The 21,926-nt window shown below is 42.2% G+C and overlaps 4 protein-coding genes across 7 annotated transcripts; 2 read left to right on the top strand and 2 right to left on the bottom strand.

Moving 5' to 3' along the window:
• Positions 1 to 1,279: 1,279 nt before the first annotated feature.
• Positions 1,280 to 3,341, top strand: LOC134812410 (uncharacterized). The gene is given in 1 exon segment (XM_063819813.1): positions 1,280 to 3,341. A coding segment is annotated over 1 exon segment (1,968 nt). The 5' UTR covers positions 1,280 to 1,373.
• A 3,720-nt stretch (positions 3,342 to 7,061) lies between these two features.
• Positions 7,062 to 14,344, top strand: LOC134813025 (titin homolog). Its single transcript, XM_063820690.1, has 4 exons — positions 7,062 to 7,285; positions 10,555 to 10,670; positions 10,885 to 10,970; positions 13,969 to 14,344. Exons 1-4 carry the CDS (start codon positions 7,171 to 7,173, stop codon positions 14,240 to 14,242), a joined length of 591 nt encoding a protein of 196 aa, XP_063676760.1. The 5' UTR covers positions 7,062 to 7,170; the 3' UTR covers positions 14,243 to 14,344.
• A 97-nt stretch (positions 14,345 to 14,441) lies between these two features.
• LOC134813026 (uncharacterized) lies at positions 14,442 to 16,970 on the bottom strand. 4 transcript variants are annotated; one of them, XM_063820691.1, is made up of 4 exons: positions 16,930 to 16,970; positions 16,225 to 16,350; positions 15,475 to 15,575; positions 14,442 to 14,985 (listed from the first exon to the last, which is right to left on the bottom strand). In XM_063820691.1, exons 3-4 carry the CDS (start codon positions 15,553 to 15,555, stop codon positions 14,806 to 14,808), a joined length of 261 nt encoding a protein of 86 aa, XP_063676761.1. In that variant the 5' UTR covers positions 15,556 to 15,575; positions 16,225 to 16,350; positions 16,930 to 16,970; the 3' UTR covers positions 14,442 to 14,805. The 4 variants fall into 4 exon arrangements, with proteins under 4 accessions (XP_063676761.1, XP_063676762.1, XP_063676764.1 ...); XM_063820692.1 differs by lacking the exon at positions 16,930 to 16,970 and adding an exon at positions 16,754 to 16,802; XM_063820694.1 differs by lacking the exon at positions 16,930 to 16,970 and adding an exon at positions 16,613 to 16,644.
• LOC134812405 (malate dehydrogenase, mitochondrial-like) lies at positions 16,178 to 21,856 on the bottom strand. The gene is made up of 5 exons (XM_063819806.1): positions 21,710 to 21,856; positions 19,410 to 19,545; positions 18,910 to 19,094; positions 18,048 to 18,192; positions 16,178 to 16,350 (listed from the first exon to the last, which is right to left on the bottom strand). Exons 1-5 carry the CDS (start codon positions 21,854 to 21,856, stop codon positions 16,178 to 16,180), a joined length of 786 nt encoding a protein of 261 aa, XP_063675876.1.
• Positions 21,857 to 21,926: the final 70 nt, after the last annotated feature.

The raw sequence follows: 21,926 nt of genomic DNA, 5'->3' as shown, positions 1-21,926 counted from the left end.
CCCCGAGCCCCTGCCGCAGTAGCCTCGGAGCCCCTTTTAAAAATCCTGCGCACGCCCCTGTTGGGAAAGTAACTTAGCCGCTGCGAGCGAAGCGAGCGGGCCACAGAAGGGTCTGAAAATGGGTTTGGGAGGACATTTTTAATTATGTGGATATGGGGGAAATTATAACTGCTACATCGGTCAAAGAACTTCAGGTCACTTCAACTGGTGTTATTAGTAAATCTTGGTTTTAGAAAAGTTTTCGTCTCTACCAAATTACCGGTCATGTCACCCCGGTAATCGCTGTTTTGCAAGGTTATCAGAAATGTGTGGAATTAATTGGATGATTTCGATCGCGATTACGGTTTCAGGTTTCTAGGCTGGGTAGATCCATAATTAGTAGGTTAATTGTATTTGGACGGTGGTAGTGGATGGTCTCAAATCCCATATTCTTGAAATAATACGTCATTAAGAGTTTAGACAACAGTTCTAATTGCTATATTTTGTCATCCAGGGCATAATTTGTTTACTACATCGTAGGTTGATTGACGATGTCAACCCTTCCAGATCGTTGCTCTGCGAAGCAAGAGTTTGCGCGGCGCGTCGAAGGGGCGAAGTCCTTCAACATCGTACTAGGAGTAGGAAGTGAAAATTTTTAGGAATTATAATTTTATTTGTCCCCGAAGTAGCCCATGTTCTCACGATCTTACTCTTAGCTCTCGCAATATACCGTCATGGTGTCTGCAGTCTGCACATGCTACTGCTTTGATTTTACCTTCATGTTATTTCCACACTTCAATTCTTTTTTATGATAGAGTTCTTCTCGACCGAGTTTTTTTTTGTGCATTGTTGGTTTTTTGTGTGCATTGCTCTATCCACTACTTGAAGTCCCAAATATATCATTTGTTGAGCGTCTAATCCGAACTTGTAACCGGAACAAGGTCGTATAAAAGAATATGTTTAAATACTAATTAACACAGTTCTCTAACGTTTACCCTGTCTAACTAATAAACTATAGGATGGTGTCAAAAAGAGAAAAGTACGGTCTGGGAAAGTATCACGTCACCGAACTGAGTGACTACACAATTCCTCTAAAGGATGGTGTGGCACTGTCATGCCGCGTCTGGGTCCCCGACATCAGACACGGTCCCTCCAACTCATTCTCGGAGCAGTTCAACACTTTTAACTCTAACTCCACTGATGTAAGGATTACATTTGGAGGAGGTGAAGAAACAGTTGAAGATGACATTGTTGTTGTCGATGACAAAGAAACAGTCGATAAGGAGGAGAGGTTCCCGGTTATCCTGGAATACCTGCCCTACTACAAGGATATACTGACAGCAGCTCGGGACTACAACAGACACCCCTGGTTTTCTTCCCACGGCTTCGTGGTAATGAGAGTGGAGATGAGGGGGACTGGAGCTTCAGAAGGGTGCTACTACGGAGAGTATCTACCTCAGGAGATGAGAGACTGTTCAGAAGTGCTACAGTTCATCAGGCACCAGTCCTGGAGTAACAGTAAGGTGGGGATGTATGGTAAGAGTTGGGGTGGATTTAACGGACTTCAGATGGCGTACCTAGAGCCGGAGAGTAGCCCGTTGAAGACAGCTATATCACTGTACTCCACTGATAACCGTTATACTGATGATATACATTAAGAGGGAGGTTGTCCTATCGGATCAGGGCTGCTTTCCTGGTCCAGCTTTATGTTTGCTATAAACGCTCTTCCTCCCCCTCCTCGACTTTTCAACACGAAACTGGAATGGTACCAGACGTGGTTAAAAAGGCTGGAGAAATGCTCTAAATCACCAATGTCTTCCTGGACCAATAACCAGCTACCCGGACAGTTCTGGGAACAAGGATCAATTGATGAGGACTACAAGAAGGTCACTATCCCTATCCTCGCTATTGGAGGCCTGGAGGATGGATATACCACGGCCATTGAGCGGATGGCAAGGAAGCTTAGCAGCTCCTCTAAAGTAATTATCGGCCCCTGGGTCCACAACTGGCCTGACGTGTCAGCTACGGGACCACGCATAGAGTTTCTTGATTTGTGTCTCAACTGGTTTAGTTATCACCTCAAAGATGTTCATATTGAGCAGGAAAATAAGTGTTCTTCTTGGCCACGGCTGCAACTCTTTGTACGAAACAGTTTTAAACCAGCAGACATATTGTGTTCCGAAGACGGGGAAATTGGAGATGTTGGCAGGTTTGTGGCTTTTGACGACTGGGAGGAGAGGGGGGCAAAGGTAGCGGATACTTGCAAGCATCTCACTCTAACAAGTTTTCTTCCCGGCGAGTCCCACGTTGCAAGCAATGATAAAATGGTAGAGGTCCTTTTCATCACAACTACCACTGACAATATCAACAAAATAACAACATATAAGCCACCAAGTGAACCGTGTTGTGAACCAATTCAACTGTTGAACCATCCTCTCCAAGGTGTTAACAGTGGTCACTGGTTACGGATCGACTGGGGATTCTCTGGGGACCAGACCGCATCAATTGATAAGTCGGTATCATTCTCTTCTGATCCATTAGAAACATCTCTGGTTATGATTGGAGCACCAAACTTTGTAGTAAAACTGTCTGCTTCTTGTTGGAAGAGGGTTTACCTCTCCGTTAAAGTATGTGACATCCACCCAGACGGATTTGCCACTCTAGTCACAAGATGTCAGTTTGATCTCAACTATCTGCAACCCCTCGAATGTGAAGAAGATAGCAGGACATTCTCACTTCCTATGAGATTCACATCACATTGCTTCCTGCCAGGTCACAAGATCTGCCTCTCTATCTCCCCAAACAACTTCCCACTTCTGTGGCCCTCTCTTGTTCCTTCTGATCTCTACATAAATCCTAGTGCCTGCATGTTTCTCTACCAGACAGAGAGTTTGGATTATCTGAGTAACAACACTGTTACATTTCCAGTTCCGAGACCCCTTTTGAGCATGCCGTACCGCTCCACTACTCCGGGCACTAACTCTTATCTAGTTACCAACATTGGGGACAGAGTGAAGTTTGTGTTCAGGGGGGATTCCGGGCTGGAGTCCCTGCCTCACACCATAAACCTGAAACACTTCGAGAAATCCCACGAGAGTTACGAGTGTGACACTGAGGTGACTGAAGCTGTAGCTAAGATCCACCAGGAGCACGTGGTGGTGTTTCACTCCCTGGAGTTTAGCGACACATGTGAGAAGGAGGTAGGGGTCAGGATCAGGACACACCAGGTCTTGTCGGGGGATGCTGACTCTTATTCTCTGGAGGAGAGACTCGTTGTGAGCTGGTCGGAGTGTGGTGAAGAGATCTTTGCAAGGAAGTGGAAAGATGTCATCCACAGACAGGACCATCATACGTGGAGTTAGAGACTTGCAGAGTTTAACTTTAAAATGTTCACTGAAAGCGGAAGACAATTAACATATGTTTTTTAAAGCTTCTGTTACTATAAATACTACAAACTATTGTATCACAACATTAGGGGGTGCAATACCTACTTACATGTTTCAAGAATCCCTCCACACTTAAATTGTCCATACTTGTATAAAACTCAATTTGTTGGTTTCAGAAATTGATAATATTTGTTCAGAATGGTTGTTTATTTTAGAGAGGTTCTGCGTTCTCCCTAAGAGACCAGACCGCATCAATTGATAAGTCGGTCTCATTCTCTTCTGATCCATTAGAAACATCTCTGGTTATGATTGGAGCACCAAACTTTGTAGTAAAACTGTCTGCTTCTTGTTGGAAAAGGGTTTACCTCTCCGTTAAAGTGTGTGACATCCACCCAGACGGATTTGCCACTTTAGTCACAAGATGTCAGTTTGATCTCAACTATCTGCAACCCCTCGAATGTGAAGAAGATAGCAGGACATTCTCACTTCCCATGAGATTCACATCACATTGCTTCCTGCCTGGTCACAAGCTCTGCCTCTCCATCTCCCCAAACAACTTCCCACTTCTGTGGCCTTCTCTTGTCCCCTCTCATCTCTACATAAAACCTAGTGCCTGCATGTTTCTCTACCAGACAGAGAGTTTGGATTATCTGAGTAACAACACTGTTACATTTCCAGTTCCGAGACCCCTTTTGAGCATGCCGTACCGCTCCACTACTCCGGGCACTAACTCTTATCTAGTTACCAACATTGGGGACAGAGTGAAGTTTGTGTTCAGGGGGGATTCCGGGGTGAAGTCCCTGCCTCACACCATAAACCTGAAACACTTCGAGAAATCCCACGAGAGTTACGAGTGTGACACTGAGGTGACTGAAGCTGTAGCTAAGATCCACCAGGAGCACGTGGTGGTGTTTCACTCCCTGGAGTTTAGCGACACATGTGAGAAGGAGGTAGGGGTCAGGATCAGGACACACCAGGTCTTGTCGGGGGATGCTGACTCTTATTCTCTGGAGGAGAGACTGGTTGTGAGCTGGTCGGAGTGTGGTGAAGAGATCTTTGCAAGGAAGTGGAAAGATGTCATCCACAGACAGGACCATCATACGTGGAGTTAGGGACTTGGAGTTTAACTTTAAAATGTTCACTGAAAGCGGAAGACAATTAACATATGTTTTTTAAAGCTTCTGTTACTATAAATACTATAAAACTATTGTATCACAACATTAGGGGGTGCAATACCTACTTACATGTTTCAAGAATCCCTCCACACTTAAATTGTCCATACTTGTATAAAACTCAATTTGTTGGTTTCAGAAATTGATAATATTTGTTCAGAATGGTTGTTTATTTTAGAGAGGTTCTGCGTTCTCCCTAAAATGACTTTTCGGGATTATTCCATTTTAAAAGACGAGCTTCCCTGGACTGAAATTTAATTGTTTTGACAACATTATTGTACACTAGTGCGTTCACTGTCAACTGTGGATGGCACAATAGACACAATTGAGGTTCTGGGAGTCAGGTTTCCGGGGCAAGCGTTTAAAAGGACAATCACTATTCACTAAACTGTAATATTTCTGTACCACTTTAATCAAATATATTTATTGGGCAAGCTCATTTCCACTTTGATGGGTGATCTGATGGTCCGGCCGTCCGGCAGCATCTGCCAAAGATTACCTGAGGACCCCAGGCTATTATGTTCAGGCTGAGCGCCGCCCAGTAAGCCAAACAGTATCACTATCAAGTACAGTATTAATATTTATACAGTAATACTGTAATATACTGTACTACGCCTAGTATATAGGCTATACTTGTTATATACGTATACAGGACTTGCCCGCGCGTACTATACCATCAACCATGTACTTATTATTAATATGTGAACGACCCTTATGTACTTGTAGTGTCATACATTTAACACTGAACTAAATAGTGCACCTAGTTATGTAGTTCTTCTCCCAACAAGTTTTGTTATTTTACCTTCAACACGAAGAATCAGCACGTGTTTGAATTGCAGCTTTGCTTTTAAAAGTTAGGTCAGTACTTCAAGCACTTGTTTACATATCTTCTAAAACATTCCTCTCTCTCTGCTTGATGAGTGCGTGTTTCAATACTGAATACTAGAATAATATTATTGCATTTCATGTACGCCATATCACATTCACAGACACATATGCCTTTGGAAATGGAATGCTTTAATCTTCGCAAGAAGCCCCTCTGCTCATGATTAGTCCACCGCACACCGGGCATAATCATCATTTTTATTTATATCCACTCAAACCTCACTGTAGTCAGTGTAATAAGCGCCAAGCTCAAACCTCACTGTCCACTGTGGGAAACTTCGTCGATTACTTTTGTCATTGTGTAATGTGTAACTGTAATATTCGATGATAAAACTAAAAGATTTAATTTTAAAGGCATCTAGTTGTAGTACTAGTAGCAAAACAATGACAAATGATAAAAATCCGCCGAAGTTGGTCCATTAGTCTGGGACTACGTCACTACATGGTCTAACTCTAAGTCTAAATAAATATTGATTTAATTTAATTTTTCGTAGCCCATTACTGAAAAATCCAGCGAGTTGCTTCAATATTAGTATTACGGGCCAAAATTGTATGCCAATACACATTGTGTATTGAATAGGGTCCTCTCACAATGAACCGCACATTATTTATAAATAGCAATAACTTTGAGCTTATTATTGAATTAAATGCCACTTGTATAGTTGTCACCCGTTAATTTTAAATATTGACAGCTGAACTCAACATGTAGTACAGCCTCCCTGCTACTGGTGCACGTATTGAATAGTGTATTATTAAAAGGGGCTTTTCAGACATTAATCTGACAAAATTATTTCGGAAATTATAGCAGCTCTATTTGCTATTGATGAAGGGGAAATTGTTTGGTTGGTCCTTGAATCATGAAATGAGTGATTTAGGACGCTCGTTGAAAATGAAATGAGTGATTTAGGACGCTCGTTGAAAATGAAATGAGTGATTTAGGACGCTCGTTGAAAATGAAATGGCGGGATTCCTAATAATACAGAAACTTTGGACCTGCATTATAATGTAACTTGAGATATTTGGAACACTTAATATAATTTTATTTTAGCAGTATGTAGTACAGAAATTTTCAGAAACTCATGATCATCCAATTTCGAATGTAGTCTACATCGTACAATGTGCACGGTTAGAATGGATTTGATTGGTCAAATAAACTCCAACGATGAAACGCCCGAGTTCACTAACACTAACAGTAATACTAATAAAAATAACTTTGCGACCTTATTATTGAATTAAAGGCCACTTGTCACCCTTAACTTTTAATTATCACTTTATTAATATTATAAAGTACAACAAACTAGTGGGTTGAGCCAGGCCAATTTAAACCACGACACTGTTATCTTGATCTGAGATCATCTAATTTATACTAATAGCTCGCCGCCTCAAGCCGATGATCGAGACACCACGTGACCTGTCCGGCCGATTTACGTGACCACATTTTCTGCTTAGTCCCATGTCCGGAAACACAGTTCCGAAAGTAAGCTTACAGGAAGTTATAGGGTGAATGGTGATATGCACTGCTTCGGTCATTGAAAATCGAATAACGATTTGCTGTGCCCTGTGAAACTCACAATAGAAATAAACAAGTTGGGAGAATGCGCTGCGTTATTACAGTGTTAACATATCCCCATAGCGTGAGCTCACCAGCCAATGCTCTCATTTCTCCGCTGTCGCTAGTCGTTTCGCGTGTCCTCTCATTCGTGATAAAACTTCCTACTGATCTACATTTAAACAGTGTGATATTTGGCATGCTTCCTTTGGTATTTGTGATTTTGTGGATGGGGATTTCCTCCGCTGACATTCCGCTTGATTTGGTTCCGGTAATTGTCGAAGCTGGACCTGGCACCGTCTCCCTCATTTCGGGTGAGCTTTCGATTGATTTAGTTTTTAACTAGATTCGGATAAATAAAACAAATAAATGAAAATGAGATCAGGAAGTATTTATATCTGATAATAGCAATTAGGGTGGGGGAAACCTGTCAATTACTAATCTGTCCGAGTGCCAGTGTACCAGTGTTTGTGTGGTCGGTATCGGTGGAGATACAGACTGCAAGGGATTCTGGAGAGGGGTTGGTACAGGAGTGGAGTGTTGGTACCAAGACACGTGGTACAGATAAGGATTAGATATAGACTGTATCTTAATCTGTTCACAGTACAGCATGGTATTCACCAGATGATAGATTTAAACTTACGTGAGATTATTATCCCAGTTTTATCAATAAAATGGAAAGATACTGTAAGTTTAACCTCAGTTTGATGGTTTACCGGCTAAGAAGGTGCCTGCACAATTAAAATGAGACCTCTGTTGTACAGACTACAGGGGGATCTGTCGATTAACCAGGATCTAGTTTCTCTTTATCACCGGTTGCATTGAAATTGCAAGGATCTGTTCAATTAATGTCCCACATATTTGATCCACCGTAAATTCAAGTTCAGGGTTATCCAATATCAAGGCAGTGGTTCACACTCTGTTGATATCTCACTAGTGAGATTTGTGGTTTCTCACTATTCTTAAAGTCGAGTGTGTCCCACAACCAAGCACTCTGCCTAGAAGTCCTACATTATATAATGTTATATAATGAGCTGGACTTAAGTGGCAAGTAGCTCTTGAAAACAAACAAACAAACAAACAAAATCCAATATCAATAGTTATCCAATATCAATAGTTAATGAATCAGGCCAATCAGACTATGGAATGAAGTGTATGTGCCCTAAATAGTTTACTAAACAACTTAAACCAACTTTTGATCGGGTTAACTCCGACTTACGACACAAGTAGAGGCGTCCAGTAGGCGCACTGGTAGATACTGTAGCCCGGCTTGTTTTGACAGTAGTGCTCGAGTCGAGATAATATCTGCCTGATTCTACGAGTGTGCTTAATCACTTTATCATTTACACTAGTTACCATGGTTACAATACTTTATCATTTACACTAGTTACCATGGTTACAATACTTTATCATTTACACTAGTTACCATGGTTACAATACTTTATCATTTACACTAGTTACCATGGTTACAATACTTTATCATTTACACTAGTTACCATGGTTACAATACTTTATCATTTACACTAGTTACCATGGTTACAATACTTCATCATTTACATAGAATGATCACAGGGTTAAAATGCTTTCCTGATGAGTAACATGTGTTGAGCACGTGACACATGTCAGAGGTAGGCACTACTAGTTACCAAGGTTACAATACTAGTACCTGCCTAGTGCCACTAGGTAGGGACTACTAGTTACCAGGGTTACAATACTAGTACCTGCCTAGTGCCACTAGGTAGGCACTACTAGTTACCAGGGTTACAATACTAGTACCTGCCTAGTGCCACTAGGTAGGCACTACTAGTTACCAGGGTAACAATACTAGTACCTGCCTAGTGCCACTAGGTAGGCACTACTAGTTACCAGGGTAACAATACTAGTACCTGCCTAGTGCCACTAGGTAGGCACTACTAGTTACCAGGGTTACAATACTAGTACCTGCCTAGTGCCACTAGGTAGGCACTACTAGTTACCAGGGTTACAATACTAGTACCTGCCTAGTGCCACTAGGTAGGCACTACTAGTTACCAGGGTTACAATACTAGTACCTGCCTAGTGCCACTAGGTAGGGACTACTAGTTACCAGGGTTACAATACTAGTACCTGCCTAGTGCCACTAGGTAGGCACTACTAGTTACCAGGGTTACAATACTAGTACCTGCCTAGTGCCACTAGGTAGGGACTACTAGTTACCAGGGTTACAATACTAGTACCTGCCTAGTGCCACTAGGTAGGCACTACTAGTTACCAGGGTTACAATACTAGTACCTGCCTAGTGCCACTAGGTAGGGACTACTAGTTACCAGGGTTACAATACTAGTACCTGCCTAGTGCCACTAGGTAGGCGCTACTAGTTACCAGGGTTACAATACTAGTACCTGCCTAGTGCCACTAGGTAGGCACTACTAGTTACCAGTGTTACAATACTAGTACCTGCCTAGTGCCACTAGGTAGGCGCTACTAGTTACCAGGGTTACAATACTAGTACCTGCCTAGTGCCACTAGGTAGGCGCTACTAGTTACCAGGGTTACAATACTAGTACCTGCCTAGTGCCACTAGGTAGGCACTACTAGTTACCAGTGTTACAATACTAGTACCTGCCTAGTGCCACTAGGTAGGCACTACTAGTACCTGTCTAGTGACACTAGGTAACGGATTGTGGTGAATGGTACATTAGAAGATCAAATTAGGCTGAAATAATTTCAGTATTTAACCTCTAGTTGACCTGTCTTTAAATGTGTCTTGCTCATGATTCAATGAGAGTTCGCATCATATTAGAGTAACCAGCACAAGTTACCTGATATAAAATTTGAATTTAATTAATTTTATTGAATTGACAGCCGAACGACTTGTAGTTCGTACTGAATAACATTAAGATGCAGTAAAACTAGAGAGCTGCGATGAATGGGGACTTGGGGGAGGGGGTGGGGACATTAAATATTGGTTCTGTTACATCGCTTCCTCAAATTATTTGTTATATAATTGTAGTGTTGAATGTATCATGAACAGTACAATATTGCCACAATGATGGGTATACAATTACATTCTAATATCTAAGACTTTTAACTAAACTTCAAAGCAACATCATGGGAAACTGAACGTCCGCCAAAATCGCAGATTTTCAGACCACCCCCTCCCCCTGTCCGGGTGTGTCCGAATTTTTAAAACCACCCCTCCCCCCCCCTCCTCCCCCGGACGTCCGGATATCCAGCTACTTTTAAGAGTACAAATAAAATCAACTCAAATTCATTATTAATAAAATTCATAGAGTTGAAATAGAATTCAAAGAGTTGAAATAAATGGGACTTTTTCGTTAATTCTGCCAACATTTCCGGACGTCCGGATTTACTGAAACCAACCCCCCCCCTCCCCCTGTCCGGATTTTTCCAAAATTCCAAAACCACCCCTCCCTATTTGCCGGACGTCGTAAGCAGATAGCCCCTTAGTACTGCAAATTCCTGTTCAAGCATTTTGTCACAATTATATTTACCTCATCTTGTCGGGGGTGGCACCATGATCGGGGATGGCACTATGATCCCCTCTTTCTCAGGAGACACACCATGATCCCCTCTTTCTCAGGAGACACGATGATTCTGTCCTGCATAGTCAGAGCCTACCCCCCTCCCACTGCCAAGATAATAAAACTCAGCGAGGATTCATTTAACAGCGTGGACAACGAAGACGACATTGAATTGGTTTGTAATAATTTGATCTACCTTTTTCACCGCTACACTGCATTAATCATGCAATTCCTTAACAAAGTTTATCACTTCGGGAAAATCAAAATTAAGATATAGATTAACACTCGATTCATTGAATGAGATGAAATCCTATTTCCGATTTACATTTTACATGACAGTTATAACTCTTCTAATTAGCACGATTTTTTAAATTCCTCATCCGCCGCAGGATTTTGATATCACCAGTAACAATGCTGAAGACACCTTGATAGAAGTAACCCTAACTCAACTAGCTAGTGTCGAGGATAGTGGCTGGTGGGTTTTATTGATTTTTTAACTGTTATATAAAATTTTAATTTTATTTGTAACTACATACTACATACTACATACTACATACTACATACTACATACTACATACTACATACTACATACTACATACTAAATAATACACTACATACTACATACTACATACTACATACTACATACTACATACTACATACTACACTACGTACTACATATTACATACTACACTAAATACTACACTACATACTACACTAAATACTACATACTACATACTACAAACTACAAACTACATACTACATACTAAATAATACACTACATACTACATACTACATACTACATACTACATACTACATACTACATACTACATACTGAATAATACACTACATACTACATACTACATACTACATACTACATACTACATACTACATACTACATACTACACTACATATTACATACTACACTACATACTACACTAAATACTACATACTACATACTACAAACTACATACTACATACTACATACTACATACTACATACTACATACTACATACTACACTAAATACTACATACTACAAACTGCATACTACATACTACATACTACACTAAATACTAGTACTACATACTACATACTACACTACACACTACATACTACATACTACATACTACACTAAATACTACATACTACATACTTCTACAATCTACATACTACATACTACACTACATACTACATACTACATACTTCTACAATCTACATACTACATACTACACTAAATACTACATACTACATACTACATACTACATACTTCTACAATCTACATACTACTATGTTTACTATTATTAATAGTTAGTGACTGTGTACTTAAAGTTACTTTAACTTATGCCAGTAGTACTAGTACTCAACTAGTAGCCAATAGCAATAAATCAGGTACGGTACTATACTACACTACATACTACACTACAGTTTCTAGACTGAAGCTCTGGATAGACTTCGTGTAAACGTGATATAATGGTCAGTATCTTTTAATAATCCTGCGGTGTAATAACCCCTCACCCCTCACCCCTCACCCCTCACCCCTCACCCCTCCGTGATCAGCATAGCTATTGTGTTATTACAGTTACACCAGCATAATCAATAATCATTTAGAACTGATTACGTAATATATGAACGACGAGTTAATGCTATTTAGTGTACTTTTAAAAACTAAGTTGAACCAAAATCCAAACTGGAGGCAGTCCCTTTTGAGAACTCATAGTGTTTGACCCGCATGAGGATTATACGGCATGATTATTAAAAGATACAGACCATTATACCGAAAGTATACACGGAGACTGGTGATCGGGATTTATCTAATCCTCGTGCGTCGTGACAATGAAAAGCTATCAGAAAATCAAATTACCATGTCTTCTTCTTTATGTTGTCGATAAGACTAAACCTAAGGAAGTGAATTATGGAGAATTTTAAATTCACCAATTTTGGTTACAAATCCACCTCATAATTGACTTTTGGTGTAGAAAAATCATAAAGCAGCTATTATGCCACAAACATGTTAAAATGAACATTCTTCTGTTTCCAGGAGAATGAAGCCTATTGTTAATGTTACAAGTTCCACTTGTAACCACCAAACCTTGTCTAGTCAACGTATATAATATCCTCTAAAACTACAAGTAAGTGTAGTCACACTAAGTAATACAGCACACTACAGGGGGAGTGGCGTCTCAACAAATTGGGAACCAAAATCTTGTCTGGTATTCTGTTGAGTCGCTGACATAACACCTTAAATACAGTGAATGTGTAGCTACCCAGCTCCAGTGTTGTGCAGCGAGATAGTAATATGTGCTTTAAACTTTTAAAGGACAACATAATAATATGCAATATGCACATTATGCAAGCAGATGAAATCGAACATGTCTATCAAGCATTAAGCCAATTTTAGTAGAATGACATGAAGTCATTGTACTAAATATCGCGTGTAGCTAAAATAAAATGCATCATATGAAAGAAGATTAAATAGTTAATTCCCTAGTTCCTGGTTACTATGACACCCAGTAACTAGTTCCTGGTTACTATGACACCCAGTAACTAGTTCCTGGTTACTATGACACCCAGTAACTAGTTCCTGGTTACTATGACACCCAGTAACTAGTTCCTGGTTACTATGACACCCAGTAACTAGTTCCTGGTTACTATAACACCCTATCATCGATTCCTTCTGGTTACAATCAGCTAAACACTAATCTAGAGAAACTTCTTTTTTCTCCTGATTTACATTGGGTAAAACTGAAAGACGGCTAAGACCTAAGTACGTAAGACTAAGATGGTAATGGGTCGCCTAGCCGTGATAATTGATTAAAGAGCAACCGTGCGGAAAATATAGACAGTTCCGTGGAATGGCAGTTCATACATATCTACTATCTAGCATATCTTATCATCTAACACATTCAGGACAATTAGAACAACTCTATTAGGAGGTAACAACTTGGCACTTTATATTAGAGGGGTGTCAAAAGTTTCAAAGTGTCTGTAAAGGTGACAGCGTTTAAGAAACATTTGGATTTGCTCCAATTTCTAAATTCCATGCGTGCTTTAGAAATCGTGTTAAAGAACACAATAGACTGGAAAAGTGGGACAAACTTTCCTAATCATATTTCCAACTTCGCCATAACTTCAATGTTGTCTCGAGCGTTATATTATATTAAGGAAGAAGTTTTTACAGCGGCCTGGAGACCGTTCTTAATAATCGCTGTAAACTGTTAAAATTATAAACTCATTCTACTTAAAGTTCCTGAATGGGGCGATAAAATTAAGAAGTTTGTCATAAACAGGCTAGGCTACAGATTCTACGAGACATAACCAAACAAAATAAATAACAATTTTAGGTTACATAGTCACACTTTTGACCTGCCACCCTCTTCGTTTATAAGATAAAAAGATTTTAACAGCACACACCCCCATGTATACATATACTCTAATCTGCAGTATATTTCTCATCCTAATATACTATTATCCACAGGTACAGATGCAGAGCGACAAACCCACACGGGGAAGCTCACGAAGACTACTATGTGGAGGTATTTGAAAACGAGGCCACGTTCTATGGTACCGGAGAGCTGGTCCCTATTTTACCTGTTGAAATTAACGACCTGCTTGATGACCTGGTGACTGATCCAGTGACTGATCCAGCGAGCACAACTCCCGAGCTCGTCACCACCGGACCTCTGACTACGGAAACTGAGGCTTCAGAGGAGGTTTCCAGTCCCACCCCTTATTATATGAGACTATTTTAGGTATGATCACATTCTTAAGTGAGCTATTGGACAAGTTATTCAGCTGGGTTCAGGCCGGAGGATTCTAATGTGAGACTCGTAAATTACATCGTTAAAAACAGTTTTATTTGAATGTCTTTATTTGACCTTTACGATTTTGAGATGATTAAAATCAGTTTTGAAATCACGCCACCTTCAACTGAAGAAAGAAAATATACGCTTTGCTATTACATCTGTGTAAGAAGTATTGATCTAAACATGTGTACAAAACTTTCACGGCAAAACAAATCATTTATCCTAATCCACACCAAAATAAGAGCTTCCGGTCACTTGGCTAAAACCAGCGAAGACTGAAGGGTGATCTTAGTGTTGTAAAATCGAATATTTGAAGCTAGATGCAAGTTTAATAAATTAAACAATAACAATTAAGTGTAACTTTCTCTCAATAGAGAGGTCAAGGGGTGTGCAATCAACTCCCAGTAACTACCAGTAACACACCAGTATCACACCAGTATCACACTAGTAATCGGGTCCCATACTTATAATGAAGATCACGAATCACTAATTAATTAATGGTAGTTTGTTTATTGGTTGGCGAATGCGACTCCTTTAGCGATGCTACCTGACAGCTCCGGCTTCAGTTTCTCGAGACATTCCTGTTCGAAGTCGATCAGGGTTCCCATTCCGAGGTTCGCTTCGATTCCGTGGGGTCCCAAAAGAAGGGGGTTCGAGAAGAATTGCAGATCTGTTACGTCTGATTCAACCTGCGATGTGGTATATTTATATTATCATGAACTCGAGTAATTTAGGGGGGGGGGGGGGGGGGGGGGTCATGAGTATTTTTGAGAATTTTTGAATCTGAGAATTTGACCATTTTCGCCGAGAATACTCAAATATGTCTCAAAAATTATTTTTGAATCTGAGAAATTCAGCATGGATTTCTCATTTTCTCAAAAATTGTCCACTAAAAAATTATGTTTGAATCTGAGAAATTCAGCATGGATCTCTCATTTTCTTAAAAATTGTCTACTCAAAAATAATGATATACCAAATCATTCTTCATATCAGTGCAATGTGGTCCAAAAATACTCAAAATCATGAGAATGAGTTTCCGCCTCTCGATCTCCTGGAAACTTTTCTCAAAAATACTCAAAAATAATTTTTGAGAATGAGAATTTAAAATATTCAGTCGAATATGACATTAGAGAAGACTGAGTTGTGTTATCGTTGGCTTGATTAAAATGGTTACTTACGTAGCTGCATTCCACGACATTCTTAGCACCGTTCATGGCCTGCAGTAGAGCAAACGCGAATCGGGCTCCAGCGTACGCCATACTCAAAGTAGCTGAGCCTCCTGAGAGGATACGTCGCTTAACAAAATGTGGTTTACTCGCGCGGGAGGGGGAGGGGGGACGTGTAATAGTTGGGGAGGGGGAGGCCGAGGGGGGACGTGTAATAGTTGGGGAGGGGGAGGGGGGACGTGTAATAGTTGGGAGGGGAGACGTGTAATAGTTGGGGGGGGGGGGGGGGGGCGTGTAATAGTTGGGGGGGGGGGACGTGTAATAGTTGGGGGGGGGGACGTGTAATAGTTAGGGGGGGACGTGTAATAGTTGGGGGGGGGGGGGGGTACGTGTAATAGGTGCGAGGGGGGGGACGTGTAATAGTTGGGGGGGGGGACGTGTAATAGTTGGGAGGGGGGGGACTAGTTGGGGGGACGTGTAATAGTTGGGGGGGACGTGTAATATTTGGGGGGGGGGGGACGTGTAATAGTTGGGGGGGGGGGGGGGGACGTGTAATAGTTGGGGGGGGGGGGGGTGGACGTGTAATAGTTGGGAGGGGGGACTAGTTGGGGGGACGTGTAATAGTTGGGGGGGACGTGTAATATTTGGGGGGGGGGGGGGGCGTGTAATAGTTGAGGGGGGGGGGGGGGGGGGGGACGTGTAATAGTTGCGAGATTTAATGAGTCCAGACCGGTCTGGGGACCTGGCCCACAAGTTTCCTACCTCCTGCTTTAGCGTCCACAACCTCAGTTCCTGCATTCTGAATCCTAACCGTGAGGGCTGCTCGTTCCTCGTCTGTGAACTCGCAGCTCGGCTCCACTTGGGAGAGGAGGGGTAGGATTGTGACTCCTGAAACCATTGAGAGTGTACCGAATTACTAACGACAGGGTTTTGTGGCACCTAACCCGATATAACATATCATCTTACAATAACCAACGTGCTTCACGACCTAAACATTTTCTGCACATACAATTATCAGATTACGCAGATATTAGCTATGAATCATCAGCGAATGAAACAGATCATGTGTCACACCTAACCCTAACCTGGTGGCACGTACCTGCGTGACCCCCTATGACGTCACACCTAACCCTAACCTCGTGGCACGTACCTGCGTGACCCCCAATGACAGGGCACTGGGTCTGGGTTAGCACGTACCTGCGTGACCCCCAATGACAGGGCACTGGGTCTGGGTTAGCACGTACCTGCGTGACCCCCAATGACAGCGTACTGGGTCTGGGTTAGCACGTACCTGCGTGACCCCCAATGACAGGGCACTGGGTCTGGGTTACTGGAGTTCCCTTTACACCTAACCCTAACCTCGTGGCACGTACCTGCGTGACCCCCAATGACAGGGCACTGGGTCTGGGTTAGCACGTACCTGCGTGACCCCCAATGACAGGGCACTGGGTCTGGGTTAGCACGTACCTGCGTGACCCCCTATGACAGGGCACTGGGTCTGGGTTAGCACGTACCTTCGTGACCCCCAATGACAGGGGCACTGGGTCTGGGTTAGCACGTACCTGCGTGACCCCCAATGACAGGGCACTGGGTCTGGGTTAGCACGTACCTGCGTGACCCCCAATGACAGGGCACTGAGTCTGGGTTAGCACGTACCTGCGTGACCCCCAATGACAGGGCACTGGGTCTGGGTTAGCACGTACCTGCGTGACCCCCAATGACAGGGCACTGGGTCTGGGTTAGCACGTACCTGCGTGACCCCCAATGACAGGGCACTGGGTCTGGGTTAGCACGTACCTGCGTGACCCCCAATGACAGGGCACTGGGTCTGGGTTAGCACGTACCTGCGTGACCCCCTATGACAGGGCACTGGGTCTGGGTTAGCACGTACCTTCGTGACCCCCAATGACAGGGCACTGGGTCTGGGTTAGCACGTACCTGCGTGACCCCCAATGACAGGGCACTGGGTCTGGGTTAGCACGTACCTGCGTGACCCCCAATGACAGGGCACTGAGTCTGGGTTAGCACGTACCTGCGTGACCCCCAATGACAGGGCACTGGGTCTGGGTTAGCACGTACCTGCGTGACCCCCAATGACAGGGGCACTGGGTCTGGGTTAGCACGTACCTGCGTGACCCCCTATGACAGGGCACTGGGTCTGGGTTAGCACGTACCTTCGTGACCCCCAATGACAGGGCACTGGGTCTGGGTTAGCACGTACCTGCGTGACCCCCTATGACAGGGCACTGGGTCTGGGTTAGCACGTACCTGCGTGACCCCCAATGACAGGGCACTGGGTCTGGGTTACTGGAGTTCCCTTTACACCTAACCCTAACCTCGTGGCACGTACCTGCGTGACCCCCAATGACAGGGCACTGGGTCTGGGTTAGCACGTACCTGCGTGACCCCCTATGACAGGGCACTGGGTCTGGGTTAGCACGTACCTGCGTGACCCCCTATGACAGGGCACTGGGTCTGGGTTAGCACGTACCTGCGTGACCCCCTATGACAGGGCACTGGGTCTGGGTTAGCACGTACCTGCGTGACCCCCTATGACAGGGCACTGGGTCTGGGTTAGCACGTACCTGCGTGACCCCCAATGACAGGGCACTGGGTCTGGGTTACTGGAGTTCCCTTCAGCTCCGAGATGAATGTGTTAGCTCGCACTATGTCCAACGTGGTTACTCCGAACAGCTTCCGAGGGTCGAATACTCCGTTCTTCTTGTAAACCTTGGTATGTGTTGATAAGAGGTCGTTCACATATTACGTAATCAATATTTTAGCAATTTTTACCCCCCCCCCCCCCCTTCTGTAATCAACCGTAATCAAGACCCAACCCCCCCCCCCCCCTCCTGACAGCAATATTACGTAATCATGGCCTGACCCCCCCCCCCCCCCCGCCCCCTTGACTTTTTCCCTAGAAACCACTTTTCTCTACGTTTCATGCTACCCTGATCATGCTATCATGATATCCGGCCAGGCACCTTCTAAACTACTTACTATTATAGCCGGATATTCGATCAATTTCTAAATTTTATCACTATCAGAGTGAAATTGAGTGGAATTTGAATTAAAATATTGTCAAATTGTTATTATTCTAGAGGGTAAAAAACAAAATTTTGATTACGTAATCAACAACCGAAACCCCCCCCCCCCCCCCCCGTAATCAACCGTAAGCATTTGGAAACCCCCCCCTCCCCCCTCGGCTGATTACGTAATATGTGAACGACTCCTAAGAGGTGAGGTAAGGTCTTTAAATAGATTAATTTGTCAGGAAACTATAGTTACCAATACCCACGGACCTTTCGCCTGCATATACTCCGAAAACTAACCGCATTCCTCCATAATTATGTTTTAAATTTCAAGTTTACGGTAAAAACCGGACTCATTAGTAGTAGGGAGAGCGATAGAACTGACCTCTATATATAATATATATATAGTACTGACCTCTGCAGCGATAGGTACAGTAGAGTTGACCGGGTTGGAGATGATGCAGAGCATGGCATCAGGACAAGCTTTGGAGGCAGCCTCTGCGAGAGACATAGCAATTCCGGCGTTGATGTTGAACAAATCGTCACGTGTCATGCCGGGTTTTCTGGGTACACCAGCGGGCATTACCACAATCTTACTGCCTGAAATGAGTTTTTGTTAAGTCAAAGTCAGTGGGTAGAGAAAAATCTCACTTTGGGAACAACAAATTTGTTCATGGCGATGATAATGGGTACATTATGGTGAGAGACCGAACTTTTGTGACTAAATGGCTAAATGGCTATGAGTTCCACTCCATTTAAAAATCTTCTACCATATTTACAATTCGCTGGTTAAGTGTTAAGTAGGTAAGTGATAACACTAACCCTGAAGTGTTAAGTAAGTGATAACACTAACCCTGAAGTGTTAAGTAAGTGATAACACTAACCCTGAAGTGTTAAGTAAGTGATAACACTAACCCTGAAGGCACTCTTCAAGTTGAGAATCCCCAACGTATCCCTTGACCTGAGCTGCAGATTCAATGTGAGACAAATCACACGCCACGCCCACAGTATTAGCCACGTCGTACAGTGCTAACTCTGAGATCAGCGTCGACTGGGGTGAGGTTTAGTTACTGCGAGGATTAAAACTCAGAAATTATATTAAGTTTAGTGAATTCCATTGAAAAGAAAGATGAGGCTAATATATACATTTGTTTTGAACAGTGATTCTGTAGATTTTCATTGTTCAATAGTGGAAACAGATTAGTCATAAAACAAAACACTTAAGCTCCCCAACAGTATCCAGATATAAGTAAAGCTAACTTAAGTATAAAACATCCACACGGCTTTAATTTAGACTAATACTTCCCGACTTGTTATTTTATCCTAATATACATTTTATCGATCAAGCCTTACATCTAAGCAAACTAACATTCATTCGAGACAGAACATTCTAGATTTTAAAAGCAGAACATTCTCGATTCTATAAGCATATCAGCATATGTGTAAAAACATTTGAACTTGAGGATATTAGTACAATATTAAACATGAGATAAATATGTGACTAAGCTAATGTGGCCTGGGGGCCGGGGGGGGGGGGGGGGTCAAGTGGGGGTAAGGTTCTTTTAAACATATGTCTCAGACCCATAGCTAGATCTGTGAATTTTAGGCAGACCCACTCGACAGCGGCCAGCCTCATACACTTCCGGTAATTTTGTGATCCCCACTTTGCCCCCCAATTATATTATCATCTCGTAACTTCATAATGAAGATTCCGTTATTCATTTATAGATTAATTTTTTCGATTCCAAATAATCGAAATTATAATTAAAACATTGTATTTCAATCAATCATCAAATTTCGATTATTTAATAAGTTATGAAAGTGTACAACTACAAGATGTACAGAAGTTGTAGTACAATAAAAACTTTAAAATAATAAAAACAACTTTTTAAAACAAACACACACGACCCCCCCCCCCCCCCCCCCCCCCCCCCCCCCCCCCCTGAAAAACTGAACGGATTTTCGCTTCCCGTGAACATGATTTTTTCTGAAAATTTTTGTCAAGCTAGATCTGTAAATCTATCAATGATTTTTTTTAAAACCTTAAGGGGGGGGGTCAAGTGTAGCGACCCCCCCCCCCCCCCCCAATATGGGCCTCTTGTTGCCGTGCAATAAATAGGATAGTTCCATAAGTCTAAATTTATCTGCATATTTAACGGATTTTTGTAAAAAATATATATATATTGCCATTTTACTGACACCACAGCATCAACTTTAACGCGAATTTCTGCAAAAACCGTCAAAGATATACAACTGAAACTTTTTTGACTGGGTCAAATGCTTTAATGGCCTCCAAATCAGAATGAAAAAATAAAAAATTGGCCAAGAAATAGGAGTTTTAGAGCCCAAAATTTGGTACCCCAAGTGGTGTCAAAAACGCGAATTAAATAGGTAATAATTGTTTTAGTCTCTTGAGTCTTGACACCATTTAAGGGTTAGACGGGTTCCTGCTAGTGATCATAAAGTAAAGTTATGTTCTAATCGAGGTATGGTTTTTCAAAATAGAGGCAATAAATCTTAATTTTGTCACATCAAGCAATCTAGAAGTCAAACAATTTCACCTCAACGGTTCTTATTATAGTTTTAATATAGTTGATTAATTCAGGGAATATAGCAGCCTATGCCTATTTTTACAAACTAATTTGATATTGTTGTTATGCACGTAATAATATGTTAAACACAGACTATTTCATTCTATTAATACTTTTCATGCAAACAAGTTAAAACGAATTCTTTATGAACATATCCATATTGGTAAATAAAACAGTTGAATTTTGAACTTTTGATTCGGAACCGATTAGTCATAAGTCCTTCGAATTAGTTGGGGATGCTGGCGCGAGTATAGTGACTATAGTGACCCCCCCCCCCCCCCCCCCTCGTTCAATTACATAACCGGTAAATATAAGGTGTTTTATTGTACTAAAATCGGGCAGTATCCAAAAACCTGACCAATATTAGGGTAGACAAATTTAAAATCTACTATTAGTGCTCAGGCTTCTTGGTTACTACCGGTAATTGATACATGTTGTATATGGGCGCAGGCCGAAAAAGGCTTTCTTTTCTGTGATAAGAGGTATACCGGCAACATAAAACAAATTCCGAGCATAATGGGCTGGCTCATATGTTTTTTAGTATACGCTCAGACCTACCCTTACCGGCAAACAAACGCATCTCTTCAAAAGCATTTCTGAACTTGTAACTGAAACTAAAAGTACCTGTTTGAGGAGAAGAGAGAGGGGTTGGCCAATGCCGCCAGCAGCTCCGAGAACTGAGACTTTGGCATGTCTTGGTGCTGAGACACTGAAGTTTCTACTCCCGACATTGAAAAACTGGCAGGTAGCTCTTCTGACAATATTAGCCATCACTACTGAAGAAAAAGATTGGGTCAAACGTGGATACGTGCTGCGCGCGGCGCCAAAAATCATAACAATG

This window comes from Bolinopsis microptera, chromosome 3, assembly GCF_026151205.1.
Source record: "Bolinopsis microptera isolate Bmic1 chromosome 3, MBARI_Bmic_1.0, whole genome shotgun sequence".
Lineage (NCBI taxonomy): Eukaryota > Metazoa > Ctenophora > Tentaculata > Lobata > Bolinopsidae > Bolinopsis > Bolinopsis microptera.
The sequence above is the reverse complement of the archived record's forward strand: the minus strand, read 5'-3'. Positions and strand labels throughout refer to the sequence as shown.

Coding starts and splice junctions, on each gene's coding strand:
- LOC134812405 (XM_063819806.1), bottom strand. CDS start 21,856: ATGGCTAATATTGTCAGAAGAGCTACCTGCCAGTTTTTCAATGTCGGG. Junction 19,095..19,409: donor ACTTGAAGAGTGCCTTCAGG/GTTAGTGTTATC, acceptor AACTCATTTCAG/GCAGTAAGATTGTGGTAATG. Junction 18,193..18,909: donor CTGTACCTATCGCTGCAGAG/GTCAGTACTATA, acceptor ACACATACCAAG/GTTTACAAGAAGAACGGAGT.
- LOC134813026 (XM_063820691.1), bottom strand. CDS start 15,555: ATGGCGTACGCTGGAGCCCGATTCGCGTTTGCTCTACTGCAGGCCATG. Junction 14,986..15,474: donor ATGTCGTGGAATGCAGCTAC/GTAAGTAACCAT, acceptor ACCACATCGCAG/GTTGAATCAGACGTAACAGA.
- LOC134813025 (XM_063820690.1), top strand. CDS start 7,171: ATGCTTCCTTTGGTATTTGTGATTTTGTGGATGGGGATTTCCTCCGCT. Junction 10,671..10,884: donor ACGAAGACGACATTGAATTG/GTTTGTAATAAT, acceptor CATCCGCCGCAG/GATTTTGATATCACCAGTAA. Junction 10,971..13,968: donor AGTGTCGAGGATAGTGGCTG/GTGGGTTTTATT, acceptor TATTATCCACAG/GTACAGATGCAGAGCGACAA.